The 21,200-nt window shown below is 35.5% G+C and overlaps 1 protein-coding gene across 2 annotated transcripts in view; it reads right to left on the reverse strand.

Moving 5' to 3' along the window:
• TESK2 (testis associated actin remodelling kinase 2) overlaps positions 1-21,200 on the reverse strand; it is a 130,451-nt gene that overhangs the window by 69,257 nt on the left and 39,994 nt on the right. For both annotated transcript variants that reach the window (XM_036892792.2, XM_036892790.2), the window contains exon 3: positions 15,273-15,394. In XM_036892792.2, coding sequence (XP_036748687.2) covers positions 15,273-15,394 — 122 coding nt within the window. The remainder of the gene's footprint in view (positions 1-15,272; positions 15,395-21,200) is intronic.

Below are 21,200 nucleotides of genomic sequence, written 5' to 3' on the forward strand. Positions count from 1 at the left end.
TCCCTCTTACCTTATCTCCTATTACATCCATCCGCATTCTCTGTTTTAGTTATGTAACCTGCCACTCCCACATACGTCCTGAATTCTACCACTTTCATATTGTTACTAGACTGAGTCCATCTGGAATCTACTTTTCTAAGCTCTACCAACCCTTAAAACCTCAGTTCAAGAACATCTCCAAGTAATAACTGACAGCAGCAGCACTGAACACTGACCTGTCACTTAGTGAGCCAGGCACTGCCGTATAGTAAGCTATTTAATTCTTAAAATAGACCTTTGAGGATGATTATAATTATTCCTATCTCAGAGACATAATTTCAAATATTTTCCTAAGCTTTCTAATAAAAATTAACCTTTTCCTTCCCTAAACACTCATATCACTCTATTTAAACCTCTATTGTAATACTTATCAGGGCTGCTTCTACAACAAGTTTTATCCATGTCTGCCTCATCCACGAAATTAGAGGGCTCTTGAGAGTAGGGAACTATCACTGGAAGACAACAGCTACTTGTCCTCCTGAAGTGGACTACATTTCCCAGTGTCTGTAACAGTTGATTAACAGTAACACTGAGTTTTGGCCAATGGAACAAGGCCAGAAGTGATTATGTTGTTTCTAGGCCTGCTGCATAAAAACCTCAATATTATCCTCCACATTTTCTTCCTTCACCTGCCAGCAGATGCAGAAGACCCAGTGGAGGAATCCGATCCCCTCTCCTAGGTGAAAAACAGCTACCTCTCTGCCTCTACCCAGCATGCACTGGACTAGGAGATGAATAAGAAACAAGCTTTCAAGTCAATTAAGATTTTAAGTTGTTTACTACAGTAGTTAGCCAACCTGAATTAAATACCTAAAACACTGCCTTGTTCATAGTTAGTGCTCAGTAAATAGTTATTGAATTCAGTTAAAAGTTAGAATTCTTATTCCAAGGCAAGACCTTTCCTAGGCCCTACTATTAACCATCAGTCTCCAAAATGGGGAATGGGCAAAATTACCCACTGAAGTATGGGAAGAAAATTAGAATTTTTATTTATATTATTTTTTATATAAAAGAGATTTGAGTTTTACTGATATTTAATATGGGTAAATAGCAGCACCTAGGGATGTGTTCAAAAATGTTTTCCTAATGGGATAGTATGGTAAAGCAGAAGATGTCCAAAGATGTCCATGTCCTAATCCCAGAATCCATGAATAGGTTATGTCATATGGTAAGGGGATTGAATTAAAGCTTCAGGCAGAATTAAGGTTGTTAATCATTTGATTTTAAAATAGGGAGATTATCCTGGATTATCAAAGTGAGTCCACTGTAATCACAGGAGTCCTCAAATGTGGAGGGAGGCAGAAGAGTTAGTATTAGAGGGATACAATGCAAAGAAGAATAAACTGTTCATTGCTGCCTTTGAAGATGGAAGGGGGCGACAAGCCAAGGAATGCCACCAGTCACCAGAGGCTAGAGAAAATAAGGGAAGAAATATTTCCCAGAGTCTCCAGAAAGGAACATAGCACTCCCAACAACTTGATTTTAACCCAGTAAGACCCATATTAAACTTCAGACCTACAGAACTGTAAAATAATAAATTTGTGTTGTTTTAATCATTGGATTTGTTATAATTTGTCATGGCAGCTATAGATACATAATAAATAGATAATAATTAAAAAAATACATGAGTCGTTATCTTATAATGTTCACAGATCTAGGATAGACTTTAGGCTTTGATTCTTCCTAAACAAGCATAAGGGAAATAGCATTATATGTTCCTTGGTAACATTTACATCCAGTCAGTCAAATATTTATTGAGCTCACAGTTCTCTATTGGCTCAGTTAAACATAAAAGTTTAAATGTTGTCCCTCCTCAGAAATTTATTACCTAAACAGAAAAGTGAGGGGGAGGTATGACAGAAATCTAAAATACATCTGGCTGTCTTCATTTTGAAGGAAAAAAAAAAAAACTGACACTACTGTTAGACTTGGACCTCCTCAACACTACAGAACAGGACCTAAGACGTAAGACTTCTGTGGCCATTATATCAAAGCTGTCAAGAAAATTACCTATTATTCACCTACAATATACCTGGTAACTGTGCTAGGTGTTTTATACATATTACTTGGGATGAAACTGTCCCCATTTTATCATCTAGGAAAATGTGCTTCAGAGCATTTAAGTGACTTGACAAAGGCTGAAGAAGGTAGTAGAATCTGTACCTGTTTGGCTCCAAAGCCTATGTTTTCTTCCATGACAATGGGTATGAAATTAAAAAGGCCACTGGTTCAATAACAACTTTATTTTTTATTCAGAAAAAATGACCTGCCTATCTGTAAACCAATGAAACTCTAACTGGTTTGTTTTATAAGCTTTCTATTGTGAACTTTGAGCAATAAGCAGCATCCATACTGTCAGAGTTCTTCTGATCTGTACTGTGTCAGAAAAATGTGTCTCCAAAGTTATGGTAAAAACAATTAAGAGGCCTGATATTAACCTATAATAGAATATCAAAATATGGGTGTGATTTTTATATTAGTTTGCTTTTTTAAAGGCCTACATCTGAAACCTACTCAGATTGGTTTACTTTTCTTTAAAAAAAAGTTTTTCCAAAAGTTTTGATAAAGTTTCATCTGATTTCCTCCTATAATTTTAGAGGGAAAGGCCCTGCAACATACTCCACCAGATTCCACTAAGCTTTAACATGTGGCACTAAAATGAATTGCTTTGCATTTTACTCTCAAATAAAGCAAAGATACCACCATTCTCTTGGACCAAAAATCCCCACAAATAACCAAAAAGGAGAAGAGAGGGCAATGGTTCAGGTCTCAAGTCCCAAAAGACCTATGAATCTATACCCATAAAAAAAGTAGTAATAACCTTGGGTAAGGCTTGCTGCAGTTCAAAAGTGTTTTAGAGGTATTACATCATGGAAAACTGGTTGTGCTAGGTCCGAGATATGAGAACTCAAGTAAACTCAGCTGATCAGACATTAAACCACCAGAACCTCACGTCAGGTGACACTAAACAGAGCTGGTTCAGTCTGGCTTTCTCCTTGCTGTCCATGGTTTTTATAGTCCAATTTTAAGATAAAGGGAGAATAAACACTGCTCACTAATCACTGGATCACATCAAGAGCACTACATGTAATAACAAGAGAACCAATCAAGTTCATGGTCTAATTTTACTTTTTTTAGTGAAATACAAAAACCTAAAAAGTTAAAATCAGATCTGCCTGCTTGTAAATATGATGCCAATTTAATAAATACAAAAACATCCTAGATTTCTGGAAAAACAAATATCCTCTATCTTGAATAATAACCAAAAGTAAACTGAGATGCAGATGAATTTATTCTGTATCTTCTTTCTTTCACAGAAAATTTTAAACCACATTGCTCAAAACTGCCATGCAAGCAGCAAAATACCAAGTCTCCTGACAAAGGCAGAACTATTAATACACATATGCAGTGACTTTAAATGCTTTTTTTTCTAAATACAGGAAGTTCAGAAGAGAACTAATATCCACAAATGTAAGCATCCAGATTTTCTTGCCAAGCACTGAAAAAGCTTCTTCCTCCTTTCCAAATTCATCCTTTATTCTAAGATAACTCATAAACTCACACCAAAATAGAAAAATAGAAAAACAAGCTTCAACTTATGTGAGCATACTTCTGAAACAATACTCTCATGTGATTTATTCGTCCCCTCTCTGAAAGTGGAAGAAATGTATAAAAGATAGAGAACAATTCAATTTAACAAACATGTATCAAGAAATCATTATGTGCAAAGTTTGTGTTCTCCACAGATAAACAGAATACTTAAAACATTTTTACTACCTGTCACATATATACTAAGCACAATGCCAGGCAATGGGATTAAGTGGGGGCTATAGAAATAAACATGATGGTCCCTTATTCAAGGAGTTCACAATGAAATAATGATAATACTTACTGAGCACTTACAATGTGTCAGACACTGTCCTAAGTACTCTATAGGGAGAACCTCAATTAATCCTTCTGAAAACATTATGTGATAGGAACTATTATTATCTCCATTTCACAGATGAGAAAACTGAAGAGAGATTAAGTGGCATGCCCAAGGTCACACAACTAGCAAATGGCAGAGTTGGGACTGGATCCTGAACTCAAGTTTTATGCTATACAGCCTCCAAATGTGATGCTTCAGATGATTATAATAGTAATAGTAATAGTTAAGACTTAGTGCCTTGTACTGTGATAAATTCTTTATGTAGATTATCTCATTTAATTGTCCCACCAACCTGGTATGTTAGTACTATTACTACTCTCTACTTCACAGATGAAAACAGTAAGGTTACAGAGGTTAGATAATTTGCCTAAAGTCACCTACCTAACAGACACAGCCACTCTGAATCTCTTCCCTGCATTCCAGACTTGTTTATCCAACTCCCAGCTTGATATCTCTTGATCTCCCATCTCCAAAACCTGTCTCCAACATAGTCTTCTCCAGTATAATTACTAGCAATTCAATTCTCCCAGTTGTTTAAGTCAAAAACCTAAATAAGAGTCAACTTTGACTCCTCCCTCTCTTGTGCTAATATCTGAAACCCCATCCATTAGCAAATCCCATTGCCTCTACTTTCAAATACATCCAGAATTCAACTTCTTCTCTCCACCTTTACTGCTACCATACAGTCTGAGCCACCATCGACTCTCTCTGGATTACTGCAATATCCTCCTAACTTAATTTTCATCAGTTTTACACTTACATAGCTTTAAATAGCTATAAAATAAAAAATAACAGTTCTCTGGCCTGTCCATACCACCACTGAATCCTAATCCCCAAAGGGATTACAGAACCATTTTTAACTCTTTTAGCTCTTTCTTTTATTTACCATTTTAGCTCTAGCTAACATACTTACTACACTGATATTTCCAACCTTCTACTGACTTTCTAGTGTTAAGCCTGAGGATTCAGCACTGTTAAGTTACTTCCCTTCTACTACTGTTACAAGATAATGTTGGGTAAAGACCAAGATTCAGGAGAAACAAATCAAGATTCAGCATTTACAAAGGACACCATCAGCAGAACAAAAAAGGCATCCTACAGTATGGGAGAATATATTTGTAAATGACATATCCAACAAGGGGTTAACATCCAAAATATATAAAGAACTCACATGCCTCAACACCCAAAAAGCAAATAACCCGATTACCAAATTGGTGGAGGATATGAACAGACACTTCTCCAAAGAAGAAATTCAGATGGCCAACAGGTACATGAAAAGACGATCCACTTCGGTAATTATCAGGGAAATGCAAATTAAAACCACAATGAGATATCACCTCACACCAGTTAGGATGGCCAACATAGAAAAGACTAGGAACAACAAATGCTGGCAAGGATGCAGAGAAAGGGGAACCCTCCTACACTGCTGGTGGGAATGTAAACTAGTTCAATCATTGTGGAAAGTAGTAGGGAGGTTCCTCAAAAAACTCAAAATAGAAATACCATTTGACCCAGAAATTCCACTCCTAGGAATTTATCCTAAGAATGTAGGATCCCAGTTTCAAAAAAGATATATGTACCCCTATGTTTATCGCAGCACTATTTACAATAGCCAAGAAATGGAAGCAACCAAAGTGTCCATCAGTAGATGAATGGATAAAGAAGAGGTGGTACATATACACAATGACATATTATTCAGCCATAAGAAGAAAACAAATCCTACCATTTGCAACCACACGAATGGAGCTAGAGGGTATTATGCTCAGTGAAATAAGCCGGGCAGAGAAAGACAAGTACCAAATGATTTCACTCATTTGTGGAGTATAAGAACAAAGCAAAAACTGAAGGAACAAAACAGCAGCAGACTCACAGAACCCAAGAATGGACCAACAGTTGCCAAAGGGAAAGGGACTGGAGAGGATGGGTGGGAAGGGAGGGAGAAGGGGAATAAGGGGCATTATGATTAGCACATATAAAGTAGTGGGGGGGGCACAGGGAAGGCAGTGTAGCACAGAGAAGACAAGTAGTGACTCTATAGCATCTTCGTATGCTGATGGACAGTGACTGTAGTGGGGTATGTGGTGGGGACTTGATAATGGGGGGAATCTAGTAACCACAGTGTTGCTCATGTGATTGTATATTGATGATACCAAAATAAAAATAAATAAATAAATGATTGAAAGGAAAAAAAAAGATTCAGCATTTACACTATTACAACTAATTATAATCACTACTAGGCCAAGTAGTGTATTATGACTACACAATATTTTTGTTTTGCCTGATTTTTCATTTGCTTAATTATTAGATGCCTCCCAAAGCCTCCAAAAGAATTATAAAATTCTTCTGAATATGTATTTCCACCCTGTCAAACATATCTGGAAAGTTATATATTCTTTCCTCAAACCCCCATGCCCAAATCTCTCCTGGAGTTCTTGATCCTTCCACTCCAGTTTGGACTGCTTATTCTCTAAGACTGTTGCCAAGAAGTCACCCAGGGACTTGCTATCATCTTTTTACCCTTTTCTTCCTAGATCTTATGCCTCCCTTTTTATTATTTTTACTTCGTTGCTTTGTTAAGCTCCTTGTTTTAATGGGACACATCCTCCAGTAGCTTCATAAGAAAGGACACATACAGGCAAAATTTAAAAAAACCAGCATGTCTGAAAATGTCTTTCTTCTATCCTCATGTTTTACTTGTAGTTTGGCTGAATATAGAATGCTAAGTAGGAAATAATTTTCTCCTAGAAAGCAATGTTTCATTGGTCTAAGCTTCCAGAGCTGGTGTTGAAAAGTCTGATACCACTTTATTTTTCAGTTCTTTGTATGGGACCTGTTCCACCCCCACCATCCTCACAACACCCCATGGAAGTGCTTCAAATCTTATTTTTATTACCCATATTCTAACATTTCATAATATGTTCTGCGGTGGGTCTTTTTTCATTTGTTGTGCTGTGCACTAAGTAGGCCCTTTCAAACTGGAAGTTCATGACCTTCAGTTAGAAAATGTTCTTGTTTTAGAAAAAACAGACATCCTGGATTGATCCTTTAATTTTCTTACCTTTTCTCTCTTATTTTCCATCTTCGATTTTTCCCTGTTAAAGGATAACTTCCTCAACTTTATCTCCTGGATCTTCTACTCAAATGGTTTTATTTATCATACATTTAAATTTCCAAGAACTTTGATATTTCTCTACTAGGAAATGATAATTATAAGGTTTTTTTGGTGGTTATTTTTTAAAGCTTTCCTCTTTTACTTGAGACTGTTCAATTTCTCCAAATCCATCAATTCCCTGGAAGGTGGTAGGGTGAGGGTGGGATGGGAGTGATGGCTGCCTGCCTAAGAGCTAAGTGATGGAAGAGGACTAGAAGACTCAAGAGCCTCGTCATTCAGGACTGCAGGCTATCCCTTCTCCCTTTTCTCACTATGGCATTTCTTCCCTATTTGTGTCATGTCATGTTAAACACTTATCCAGTATGAAGCATTTCTGGTTTAATTTTTCTCCAAAAATAAAAATAATCTTATTGGTGTGGGTAAGAGTTAACTAATTAGTGGCAATAAATGGGTAATTACAGGCCCAGTTATCCCCTTAAAAGACTTTCAATAGTCCTCCTGTTTTCAGCCCAAGCCTGACACCTACCTTCAGTTCCTGAACTTCTGTAGGTTTCTGTGATGCAAACTAGCTTGCTTCTAACTGGGACCCAGTTCTACAGATACTGTTCTATTTGCACTGGAAATACAAAAGTGAACAAAAGCCCTCAGAGAGCTCACCCTATACTGGAAGCTACAAACAATAAATAAACAAAGAAATGAGTAAGATATTTTCAGAAATGGCAAGCGCTGTGAAGAAAAAGCACAGTGAGTATGTGTCCAGTTTAGATAAGCCAGTCAGTCACCAAAGGTTTCTCTGAGGAGGGGATATCTTAGCAGAAGTATGTCACATGATTGTATGAATAAACCATAACAATGTATCTTTAAAACCTGATCACTTAAAAATTATTCAACATTAATTCAATATGATTTCTAACCACTGATCTAGTCCATTCCCTTCAGTTAACAAAACCAAAGCCCAGGGGTCAAATACTTGTCCAAGAGAACACAATTCTGGGATAGAGACATTACAGGAAAAGGGAAAAGTAAGCACAAAGACTCTAAAGTGGGAAAGAGGTTGGCGTATTTGAGAAACAAAAGGCAATAAGGGTAGTTAGAATGATATAAGATAAAGGAAGAGTGATCAGAAATAAGTTCAGAGAGGCAGGTAGGTCAAATCATTTAAAGCCTTGTACATCAAAGCTTGGATTTTATTTGAAAGGTGACAAAAGCCATTGCAGAAAATTCAGCAGAGGGGTAGGTATGATTTACCTTTTTAAAGTTCAATCTGCCTATTGTAGGGCAAGAAGGGAATCTAGGAGATCAATTAAGTGGGTTGGGCTAGGATGGTAGCTGTGGAAGTGGTAAGAAATAGCCAGGCTCAGCACATATTTTAAAGATAACGCTGAACCAGTAGATGGTTTGAAACAGGGTGTGAATGAAAGGTATTAAGGATGACTCCTAGGTTCTTGGCCCTAAATAATATATGAACGGCGACACCATTTGCTGAGATCGAGAGGTCTAGAAAGGAAAATAATGGCATAGGGTATGAAAATGATCAACAATAGTCCATAATAGGTACTCAATAAATGGTAGCCATTGTTTATATTAAAAATCATCTTCTATTATATCTCAATAACAAAAATAATTTTTAAAAGAATCATCTTCTAATGGGAACCCTCCTATACTGCTGGTGGGAATGTAAATTAGTTCAACCATTGTGGAAAGCAGTATGGGGGTTCCTCAAAAAACTCAAAATAGAAATACCATTTGACCCAGGATTTCCACTCCTAGGAATTTACCCTAAGAATACAGCAGCCCAGTTTGAAAAAGACAGATGCACCCCTATGTTTATCACAGCTCTATTTACAATAGCCAAGAAACGGAAGCAATGTAAGTGTCCATCAGTAGATGAATGGATAAAGAAGAGGTGGTACATATACACAATGGAATATTATTCAGCCATAAGAAGAAAACAAATCCTACCATTTGCAACAACATGCATGGAGCTAGAGGGTATTATGCTCAGTGAAATAAGCCAGGCGGAGAAAGACAAGTATCAAATGATTTCACTCATCTGTGAAGTATAAGAACCAAGCAAAAACTGAAGGAACAAAACAGCAGCAGACTCACAGAATCCAAGAATGGACTAACAGTTACCAAAGGGAAAGGGACTGGAGAGGATGGGTGGGAAGGGAGGGATAAGGAGGAAAACGGGGCATTACGATTAGCACACATAATGCAGCAGCGGGGGTGGGGAGGGACACGGGAAAGGCAGTATATACAGAGAAGACAAGTAATGATTCTATAGCATCTTACTACGCTGATGGACAGTGACTGTAATGGGGTATGTCGGGGGGACTTGATAATAGGGGGAGTCTGCTGACGATAATGTTGTTTAAGTAACTGTACATTAATGATACCAAAATTTAAAAAAAAATCATCTTCTGGCATTGTACTGCTTCATTACCCATAAACAGTGACATAAATATTACTGAAGCTTATTCCATATTTTATTTTACAAAATTTTTCTGCTTTTATGAAATTAGAATTTAGACACCGTCCTAAGTCATCAGGCCTTCTACCTTAGCATGAAGAAGAGAAAGAAAATATTAAGAACCCCTTACCAATATGCCAGTGTTATCAAATTTACTTGGTAGGCCAAAGATGGGCTCACTTCTCCTAGGCCAAGCCACAGAACTGGGGCTTAATGCCCAATCTAATTGCAGGTTCAGCCTATCCCAAGAGGGGAATTTTAAACCAATCAGCTTGGACCTTCCTAGTGACATAATCTGCATAAAACCCTTTGCTCCTCCTAAGGGAGGGTGACCCAACTTGAAACAATCTCTAATCTCTTTTTTGCAAGTAACTTTTCCCCCCACCCTCCTATCTATAAGAACCTCCCATTTTGAACAGTCCTCAGAGCATTTCTCTGCTTGCTAGATGGGATGCTGCGCGATACATGAATTGTCTAATAAAACCAACCAGATCTTTCAACTTTATTGAATTTTGTTTTTTAACAGCTTTGAGTGCTATATTGAGACTCTTTCACCTAGTTAATGGGCGAAAAGGATTACAATGATAAAATCAGAAAGACCCACCTTTTAAAATGTTTCTCATTTATTCTGGAATAGACACATACACACCAGTTTGAAAACTTGATCACTTAAAATATTTTTTTAATGAATTAAAAATTAATTTAATGTGATTCTAACCACTGATCTGGCCCATTTCCCTCCTTTAACAAAAGGAGTAACTAAAGCCCAGAGGTAAAATAACTGGCCCAAGAGAACACAATTAGGAAATCATGAGTTGAATTAAGTGCCTACGAGGAATAGCAGAAGACACAGCTGGAAAAACAGATCAGACCTTTACTGTCATTCTAAAAGATTTCCGACTCAGTTCTGAAATTAAGGGGAGCCAAAAAAGATTTTTAAGAAGTAAGCTATACAATTAGAACTGTACATCATTAAAACTGAAAAGGGGAACCAAGAGATAAATAAAGTAAGTCACACCAGGCAAAGTGAAGGCTGAACTGAAAGATGTAGAAGGGAAGAAACAGACGCAAAAGTATTTGAAGATTTAGGTTCAAGAGCATAGCTTCTAATTAAAAGCAAGGAACAACCAAAGATGACTGGAATTTTCAGAATGGGTAACTGGAAAGTTACCTTAATAACTGAGATTGGAAAAATATCCTGCCATATCTCATAGCATTAGCTGATACTAATCTGTTCTTTAGATGTATATAGTTTGCTTCTGAAGGAGACTATGTGGGAGAAAACAGCCCTCTACTTTTATTGTATTCAGCTAGCACAGGACTGGACTGAGTAGATCCAAATAAATATTTGGTGAATTGAAGGCATATTCTCCATTTTAATAAAATGGTCATCATATTGTTGTGGATGGATTTTGAAGAGGAGCTAAAACTAATTCAGAATGTGGCCTAAAAACAGTAAGCACGTAAATGTGAACAAGACATCTAAAAGAAATACTGAATTTCTCATGGCATGAAGAATAACAAAGAAGTATGAGAACAAATCTTGGTCCAGGTCCTCAGAAAGGCCATTGGGGAGTAGAAGTGAGCAGGGCATGGAATTGGGTTACAGATCTTGAGCATAAGAATTCCTGGCAAAAACAACCTTATTCACAAGAGGTCTGAACAATCAGTTCCTGCACACAACAAAGTACTTTATTGTTCCTTTTTTTAACTGATAACTTAGAGCAACTGATGATAAAGCAACCAATCTTAACTGTTTCAATGTAATTAAAAAATTACATACACACAAACAATATATACACACCTACTGCCTCTGTGACTTACCAGGCCTTCTTTTCCTCCTAACTAGAAATCTTAGGAGGGAGAAAGATAAAAGGAAAAAGAAGAAGTAGGGAGGTTAGGGTCAAGGAAAAGAAACAAAACTGCAAAAGTTGAGCTCACCCACTCCTGCTGGGCACAAAACAGCTGTGCCAGCAGAGGACAAAGGCATGCTCGGAATTGGATGTGTTGACCATCTGGCAAGTCACGCAGATAGCCTTCTTTCCCAAGCAGATTTACCAATCACTAATGCAGTGACTTTTCAACTTTTTCTTTGTTTTTAAGCATGAGACACTTTCTTCAAAACTCTTATACAGAAGTTCAATGTAGAACAGATAATAAGTGGAGTTCTTGCCTGGGTGAAGCAGAGGGTAAACCAAAGCCTTGTCTGTTCCTCAACCACCCTCCTGGGGTCAGCCCCTGAGTATTGCTTGTGAAAACCCTAGAGTTCCAGGAGATGAATTTTTTCCTAAATCTAATAATCACAATTTGAGGGAAAACTGTGGTTCATACTTTAGCCTCGTTTCTGCATCTATAAAAGAGGGCTTATAGTACTTACAGCTTGAAAACAGACTAAGAGCCATACTAACAATTAACAGCAAAAATTTTTTAATTATAAAAAATATAAAGTATTAATAGTAAATTTCTAAGAACTAGAAAAGCATCTAGAAAATAAAAATTCTAATAATTTTGAGACTGGAACATAGTCACGATTAGTTTAATATTTAAGGCACACTAGGGAAATATAATAGATGTTTCTACTGCTGTAGTACTACTCTTGATAACAAAAGCCAAGAGGACTCTGCTTGTTCTAGGCCATTAATGGGATAATTTCCTTTTGTTGTATTCAAAATATACAATAAAAGTGAAGATACAAAAACATTAAAGATATAAACAATTAGAAGTTTCTTCTTAAAAGAAACTTCCAGGTTTTTAGCTGCAATGTATGTGAGACAGATAGTTTATACAAAACAAAGAAAGTTACCATCAGAGTGCAAACCTACCACAGTTAACAGTAATTACAATAATTTTCATGTATTATACACTTACTGTGAATTATAACAGATCCATAAGCTTTATTGCATTATCTCATTTGTTGACTTATTGAGAAGATCAAGATATAGTTAACACTACCTTTATAAATAGGAAACTTAGCTGAGAGCAAAAAATTTTACTTTTTGTATGTTAAAACGGAGGGGTGTCATTCCTGAGCAACGAGACCAAAAAGATAGTTCTCCTTGATCTACTTTCTTACCTAAGAAGAGGAATGGTATCACTGGTCTCATTGCACCACCACATTTCTAGACTGGTACACGTATATGTTTAACAAAACAAGAGCAAATGTCTGGGTGGACTGTAGCCCAGTACTGTCCAGTACAATAATCACTAGCTTCATGTGGCAATTTAAATCAAATAAAATAAAAATTCAGTTCCTTGTTCCTACTAGTCACATTTCAATGCTCATTAGCCGAGTGTGGCTATTGGACAGCACAGATTAAGAACATTTCCATCACTGCAGAAAGTTCTAACAACATTACTCTAACAGAAAAGAGTAGTACTCTCAACAAATGTTTGGTAAGTGAATGAATAATAAAAGAAGAACAGGCTTCAATGGGCCATTTAAAGAACTAGCCACAGGAAAAGAAATTAGTAATAATACCTAACATTTACTGGGCATCTAATACAGCCAGGTACTATAGTAGGTACTTTATGTGCACTAGTTTAATTAATCCTCAATAGCAACTCTATGACATATTTACCTTCATTTTATAGATGGGAAAACTAAAAGTGGGAGAGGTTAAAGAACTTTCTCAAGATCTAGGATTTCAATACAGGCAGCTTGATCTAGAATCTAGAGCCTTCATTTTTAATCATTATACTATATTATACTACTTCTATTATGTAACAACTATATTTAAAATTTTTGCTGTGGTGAAATAAAACTTATTTAAAGTCAATCTGCCCATGCATTCACCAGTCAAGTTCAGAGTGAAGAGAGTAAGAAAAGAAGTGATGGAATAAAAAAGAATGGCAGGAAATATACTAAATGTTAATAATAGTTTGATTCCCTGGGAGCTGAAATTAAGGTCAATTTTTATATTCTTGTTTTTGCTAATCCTATTTTCTAAATGTTCCAGAGCAATGATATATCACTCCTGTAATAATAACAAAAACAATAAAAATAATATTTTTTAAGCAAGATGAAAATATGATCAGCTTAAAAGTTCCTAAGCAGAATATCAAATCAAGACTCACCCATCTTACTCTCAAATACTGTAGAGGCCACCAATTTCCCTAACACTAAACCATTCTACATTTGCCATCAGTTATCCTCTGTCATTCTAGTCATTGCTCAGAATCCAATACAAACAGCACAAAATATAATCTTCTTGGCTTTATGCAATATATTTATAAATAATTTGGCCCAATTCTATCTTTCTACATTTATCAACTGATGCTATCCTATCAAACCCCTCAGTTCTTCTAGGAGAGGCATGGTGAAAGCACCTCAGAGACAGACCTTGGCCAACACATAATCTCTTGGCATCAGTTCCTTCAAGAGAAAACAGTTGTGAAGATTAAATCTTTAAATAGGTAAAGTACAGAGCATACAATAAGCCTACAACAGATGGTGGTTTTCTCATTATTGTTATTATTAGCCAAATGGGTTTTTATTCACTGAATCCTCAAAAAGTTTTACACTTTTACCTCTGTGCATTATTACTATGAGCTCCTTTCTGAGTTCCTTCTTTATCTCTAAAATCCTATTAAAATTGAGTTTCAGTTCAAGTCAATCTCCTCCAAGAGAGCTTCTCTAACTCTGCCAAGTAATATCATCATTCACTCCTTTGAACTTCCATAACATTTAGAGTTTATTCTACTGAAGTGGTGGTGTCCCAGCTGAGTTTATTAGTTCTCTTTTCATGTATGTTAAGTCCTAGATCCCCAATTAGAGTACAAATTCTTTGCTAGCAGACATTCCATTTAAATATACCTTTATACCTTTCTTTCTGATGTCTGACACATAAACAGGCTCAAAAAAATTTGTTAATCTGATTTGTGGACTGGGAAGATAAATCATCATATTAAAAATACTGGCTGAACATTTTTGTAGTATATTAGAAAGCCAATTATTCTATAGAAAGATAGAAACTTTGAAGTAAGCGGTATAATCTAATTCCATAATTTACTACCACTGACCAAAAATGTAAGTCACACTTACACTGTATGATTTCTCTGTAGTCCAATATAAGTATTAACAATAAGTGACTTTAAGTAAATAGCAGCCTTAACTTTTGAAAGTGTCTTATACTTAAACTCTACTTAAATATATATTAACTTAAATTATATTACTTGGTTTCATTTGGAAATACACTTAATCAATAAAAAATCAAGATGAGTGAGAAAGATTCAGATACTGAGTATGAGAAAGTGAATGATTATATAACCTTATTATACATAAAAATAATTATTTAAAAAGGTAAACTATGTCTCCTCAAGCGAATGCTAAAATTAGGGGTAGATAGCTTGGGGGCATGATTTTACGTTATTCCATTCACTGATTTAATTATGATTCCTCATAAAGTGATTAAGAAAATTAATTGCATAGACTAAAATCTTTTCTCTTTGATAGATTACTAATTCAGCAAGAGGAAACAACTGTCCTAATGAGTTGCTAATAAGAGTACAGCAATGAGAGACAGAAAGAAGTTGCTTTATTACACGCAATTATCAGAAAATTAAGTCACAATAGGTAGAAGACACCTACAGCACAGCTAAACCCCAGCAGATAGATTCAGCATTAAATTCTGAATCCCTTTTTAGCTGTTAATGCTATTTTAACAGGCCTCCAATAATGTTTCAGCTTTCTCACTGATTCTGAAGGAAAGAATAGCCATTACCTGAGAATGTTGGGATGGGACAATCTATTCATGAGCTGCACTTCTTTCAGCATGTTTGCCCGGTTACTGCTCAGCGTGTTCATCTTAAGAGCCATCACCTGACCAGAAGCTCGGTGGCGCACCTAGAAAACAAAACAGAACAAGAAAATGGGCTCAATCTAATTCCATAATTTACTACCACTGAGCAAACATGTAAGTCATACTTAAGCTATATGATTTCTCTCTAGTCCAATATAAATATTAGCAATAAATGACTCTAAGTCAGCCAGTATTTTTATCATGATGATCTTCTTCCCAGCCCTCAAATCAAGGGCATCAACTAAATATGAGGTCCAAGTCTCCACATGTAGAACATGATGTTTTAGAGCCAGTTTAGGTAAAATAGACATGGTAGGGGATGTTTGTCTGTAAATTCTGATTATGTTAGGGTCTCACTTCCACTAATGAAGATGGCACATTCCATTCAAGACCAGAATTGCTTCACACGGAGCTGGCCAGAGAAACATTGTTATTTACAACCTCAAGAAACCATGTCTTTTTTTCAATGCCTTAGTAAAAAAATGGGGAAATTTATTAGGCTGGTTCTTTATGGCCAACATGGCCAAGTCTTAGGACACTAATAGGAACAAGTCCCTTTTGTGGAATTTTGAGTGTGCACAGAAAAGACATATGCATAAGACTTATACAACACCTAATGAACTATAAAACTGTCTTTATAGGACACTAAAGACATATCCTCAAAAATCTCTCCCAAGCACCATAAAACATACATTGATAAGAAAAAAAGCATTGCATGTTAAATATAGAAAGAAGTCAGCGAACCTTTTAGAGCTAGTACTGTAGTAACTCAGCCCAAATTACCTTACAATTATTAAAACACATTCAAGTCAGATACAAAAGACACAGGCCATACAACCCACACTACTACCCATCCATATGACAGAGGAATGTCTACTGCTAAAACATTCATCCTAAACTATACTTATCGTGGTGAGCATTTAGTAACACATTACATAATTATCAAGTCACTATGTTGTACATCTGAAATCGATATAATGTTGTTTATCAACTATATTCTAATAAAAAATAAAACCTTCATTCTCTATAGCATTCAATCTATTTTACATGTAAAAATACTATTTTATAATTTCAATGCACACTCCACAGGTTTCAAAAACCATAATACTTTACTTGCAAGAAAATTAACTGTTTTCACTCTCTAAATGTGGTCTCAGTAGGAACAAAATGAGACTACCAGAGAAAACATTTTGTCTTATCCAAAAGAAGCTCAATTATTCACTGAGATGTGTGTTTCCTACTGAGAAATTATGAATGAGGCAGTAGAAAAATTATCAAGTACCAAGAACCTCATTATCTTCTGGTTAAAAAAAAAAAAATTCAGTTCAGATCTTGAACAACGGGGACTTGCTGTGCAAAAATGTCATTATCCTGTGGACTTTAAAAGTATTATTTCAGTATTTATATTTGATCAAGTGGAAATTCCAATAGAAAACATGACAAGCTACTCAACTCCTCAATCTCCAGAAATTCCTTGAAATGACAATAGGTTAGCATATATACTAATACAGGACAAACATCACAGCTTATTTTAGAATTCAAACAAACAGTGTTTCAGAGTTGCCAGACAGAAGAAGGGGTTGGAGGAGGAAGCAAAACACTCAGAGCAACAGGAACTCTGATCAGAAAAACTGAGGCAGAACACTAGCTGTCTCTTCCCTCTTCTAGATCACTTAGTGAGATTCGGAGCCCAACTCTCTTCCTAGTGCATCAATGATCCTGTTGTCATGTACCTCGTGACTGATGAAAGAGAAGTGGCTTTCCTTTTCAGATCCTGCATGGATAAGTTAAAAGAGACATTTATATACAAAGAACACACTGACAGTATTTTTCCAACTCTATTTACAGAGCACATCTGTGTTTTAATAAAGGCTCTCCATTCTGAAAGCCACTCCTATTTTTTTTTCATCATCTGAAAACTATCTGGGTTTTTAACAAAATGTCTGCTTTAAGAAAGTTTGATACTAAAACAATGGGTGAAATTCTGAGATAAATAATCTGTTTCAAACTAGTCAGAAAAAAAGCCTATTTCCTTTAACTAGTGGACAAGATGATGAACATGTTCCTAACTCATTGTAAATTGTCTTTCATCTGCATAAAGTAGTCCCCTCATTTCTTCTAGCCCCTCAAATTCTACTTAGCTTTCAAAGCCACACTCAAATATCCCCTTCTCTCTAAAGCCTTCTTTGACTCTCTGGAAACTATTTGAGGCTTCCTTCTTTATAGTACCTCAGAACAGTACTTATAACACCAATATAACACTCATCACATAGTTCTGTATATAAATATTTTCTCAGAGCCTATAAAGCATCTTGAGATCAGGATCTACATTGCATCTATCTTTGTCTTTCAGTACCTTGAAAGCCTGGCACATTATAAGGGCACAGTGAAAACAATTACAACAGTTAAATGACACTTCTAAAATATTTTCTAAGGGCTAGTGAATAATTTATTTATCCAGGCAATTTTGGGGGTGTGGGATGGCAGGTGGCAGGGCGTGCTTTTCTTTCCTTTTCTTTTTTTGTAGCAGAGCTTAGGGAGAGGTATAAATAGATAATAAGTAGTCTAAGATTTGGTCAAAATATTTTGGAATTTACCACCTAGAAAGGGATAAACAAAAAGCTATATAGCTGCTCAGATAAGAAAGAGAATGAAGAATCAAATACAGCACAAGAGGTATTTATATAAATGTTGATGAAGTGGGTACTTAGGGAAAAATTTCATGGACTTCAGTGAAATATCAAAGGATTAATAGATTTGGATAATTTTTTTTTTGCCATCAAATATAGAGGTCCACAAAATATGAGGAACCTGCCTAAATGCAGGAGGCTCTTCATTCCAAGTTATCAAAACCACAAAAATTAATTCACCCCCAAATCTACTTAGATTTTCAGAGTGAAGGGAAAGTCTATTCCTGCTTAAATTTGTCCACTACACACAGACCATTGTTACTACTAAAAAGAGATGCCCAAGAGATTGATATCTTTAAAAATAAAGGTAGGATCTCAAAAAATTAAAAACAATTGTCATATGACCCAGCACTTCTACTCCTGGTTATAAACCCAAAAGGACTGAAAACAGGGTCTTGAAAAAAAATTTGAACAATCATGTCATTTTTCACAAAAGCCAAAAGGTAGAATCAACCCAAGTACCTATAGACAGATGAATGTGTGAACAAAATGTAGTATATATGTACAATGGAAGATTATTCAGCCTTAAAAAGGAAATTCTGACACATGCTATAAAATGGATGAACCTGGAAGGTATTATGCTAACAAGACAAATGTTTGTGATTATACTTACATGAGGTACTTCAGGTAGTCAAATTTATACAGACAGAATGTAGAATGGTAATTGCCAGAGAAAGGGATTTGGAGTTAACAGGCAGAGAGTTCCAGTTGTGCAAGATAAGAAACGTTCTGGAGACTGGTAGCACAACAACATGAACTGAATTGTATACTTAATAAGATGGGAGGTTTTAAGTTATATGTATTTTTACCACAACTATGAAGGAAGGGAGGGAGTGAAGGAGGGAAGGAAAGAAGGAAGAAAAGAGAAAAGAGAAAAGAAAAAAGAAATAGAGAACCACCAAGGTGAAGAAAATTACTACTTCTTCTTGACTTTAAACTCATATGATGCTAGATATCCAAATCCACTTTCTAAAGAGGAGCATCAGCAGAGTGGTAAAGTGCTCAAGCTTTAGAGATAAGCAGACTGAATCCAAATTTTAACAATTAGAATGACTTCTCTTTGAAGTCTTCTGTTGTAAAATGAAGAGAATAATAGCCTCTATCTCCTAGAACTGTCATGGAAGGCAAAATAATGTTAGATAAATGAGATGGTGTGTATAAAGCATTTAACACAGTGCTTGGCACACAGTGTGAATTCAATAAATAGGTATTGTTTTACTAAAAATAAGAAACTATATGCTTATAAGAATTTAGCATATCAGGTGAGTTTGAGAAGGCACAGAATATGCATACCATAATTTTCAGTGAAAATAGCAATATTCAAATCTGTATATGCCCCCAAGATTACTTATTTATTACAAAGGGAAAAATGTACCTTTCCATGGAGAGATTTGGTGGTTAGCACCTTAACCAAGGGTCATATTTAGTATTACCAAAAGTGAGAAATCCAACATTATCAACCTTCTGATGCAAGGTAATATACTTGCTGAAATGTTTAACTAGAATCTAATCATCAGAAAACAACTAGTCACATCCAGAATATCTAAAAGACCATGGACAATACTCTTCAAACAAAATGTGGCGGGAATATTGCAGATTAAAAGAGATTAACAGACATAACCACTGAAATGAAATGTATAAAACCTTGATTGGATTCTGGGTCAAAAAAAAGAACTATGAAAAGACTTGTTGATGGCAAATAGGGAAAATTTTAATAGAGACTGTAAATGAAGTGATTTTTCTGAATTAAGGTAAAATAATGATACTATGGCTTTAATGGGGAATATTTTCTTAGAAGATATATGCCAATGTATTTACCATTAAAGTGTCATGATGTCTTGCTTTAAAAAATACAGATAGATAAAGCAATGTAGCAAAATATTAACAGTTGGTGAATCCTGATGAAGGGACTACAGGGATTGTTTGGACTATTTTTTCAATTTTCTACAGATTTTTTTTAAAGTTTCTAAAAGTTGTAACAAGCAAGTAAAAAAAAATGTCTTTTATTTTCTCCCATAAAGTTAGCATTACAAATAACAGTTTTTTAGTTGTGGGAAAAAAAACCTTGCATATGGCAGACGCCTAAGCCTAGGTTAAAAGAGAAAAAAGTGGAAGTTTATCAAATGTTAGGTGGTTGTCATTGTTGATAAAACTATCAATGATTCTTTTTTCTTCCTTTTATTTTTCATTTTCCAATTCTTCCATATGTACTCTACTTACTTTTCTAATAGAAAATATAGCTTTGCAACTTCAATTTATACTCATTTTTTAAATAAAGTTGACCCCTGAACAACATGGGTTTAAATTGCATGGGTCCACTATCTCTGGATTGTTTTAATAAATATGTTGGAAAAATTTGGGGGAATTTGCAGCAATTTGAAAAAAATTTTTTTAGCTTACTTTATTGTAAGAATACAGTATACACTGCATATACATACAAAATATGAATTAATAGACTGTTTCTGTTATCAATAAGGCTTCTAGTCAACAGTAGGCTTTTAGTAGTTAAGTTTTTGGGGAATCAAAAGATATTGGTGAATTTTCGACTGCACTCCTAGCCCCACATTGTTCAAGGGTCAACTGTAAGACATGAATATGGTTTCTTTGTAACACATTAAAACTATATAAGTAGGAAATAGTCCCTTTGATTATTGGGTCCATTAATCCCAATCTTCTGCACTCACTCTCAGAAGCAGTTATTGTTCCAACTTTGATGAGAACCCTTCCAAACCTTTTAAAAAATACACTGACCCAAAAAAAAAAGCAAAAAAACTGTACATGTACATGTATACACACACATATCTCTATCCATCCCTTTAGGAAGCTGATAGAGCATGGCAGCCAACCTGAGAGAAAAGTTAAGTTCTACAGAATAGAGGCTTCTATTCAACAAGCTCAGAAGTCCAAGTACTCCGCAGGTTCTAAGGATGTTCTGCAAACAACTAACCATCAAAACAATCACCGTCAAATAACAATATTAAGTCACTAGAAAAGTCTAGGTATAAAGAGTTTCTCTACGAGCGTGGCAGTATTCTAATGATTATCCCCTATCATCCCACAATTCCTCTGGACCAAGTATGAACAAAGTGAAAATAAAAGGAAAAGGCCAACTAGAATAAAGAGAACTACATAAAGAGTGACCAGAAGAATAGATGATTGC

This window comes from Manis pentadactyla, chromosome 4 (genome assembly GCF_030020395.1).
Source record: "Manis pentadactyla isolate mManPen7 chromosome 4, mManPen7.hap1, whole genome shotgun sequence".
Lineage (NCBI taxonomy): Eukaryota > Metazoa > Chordata > Mammalia > Pholidota > Manidae > Manis > Manis pentadactyla.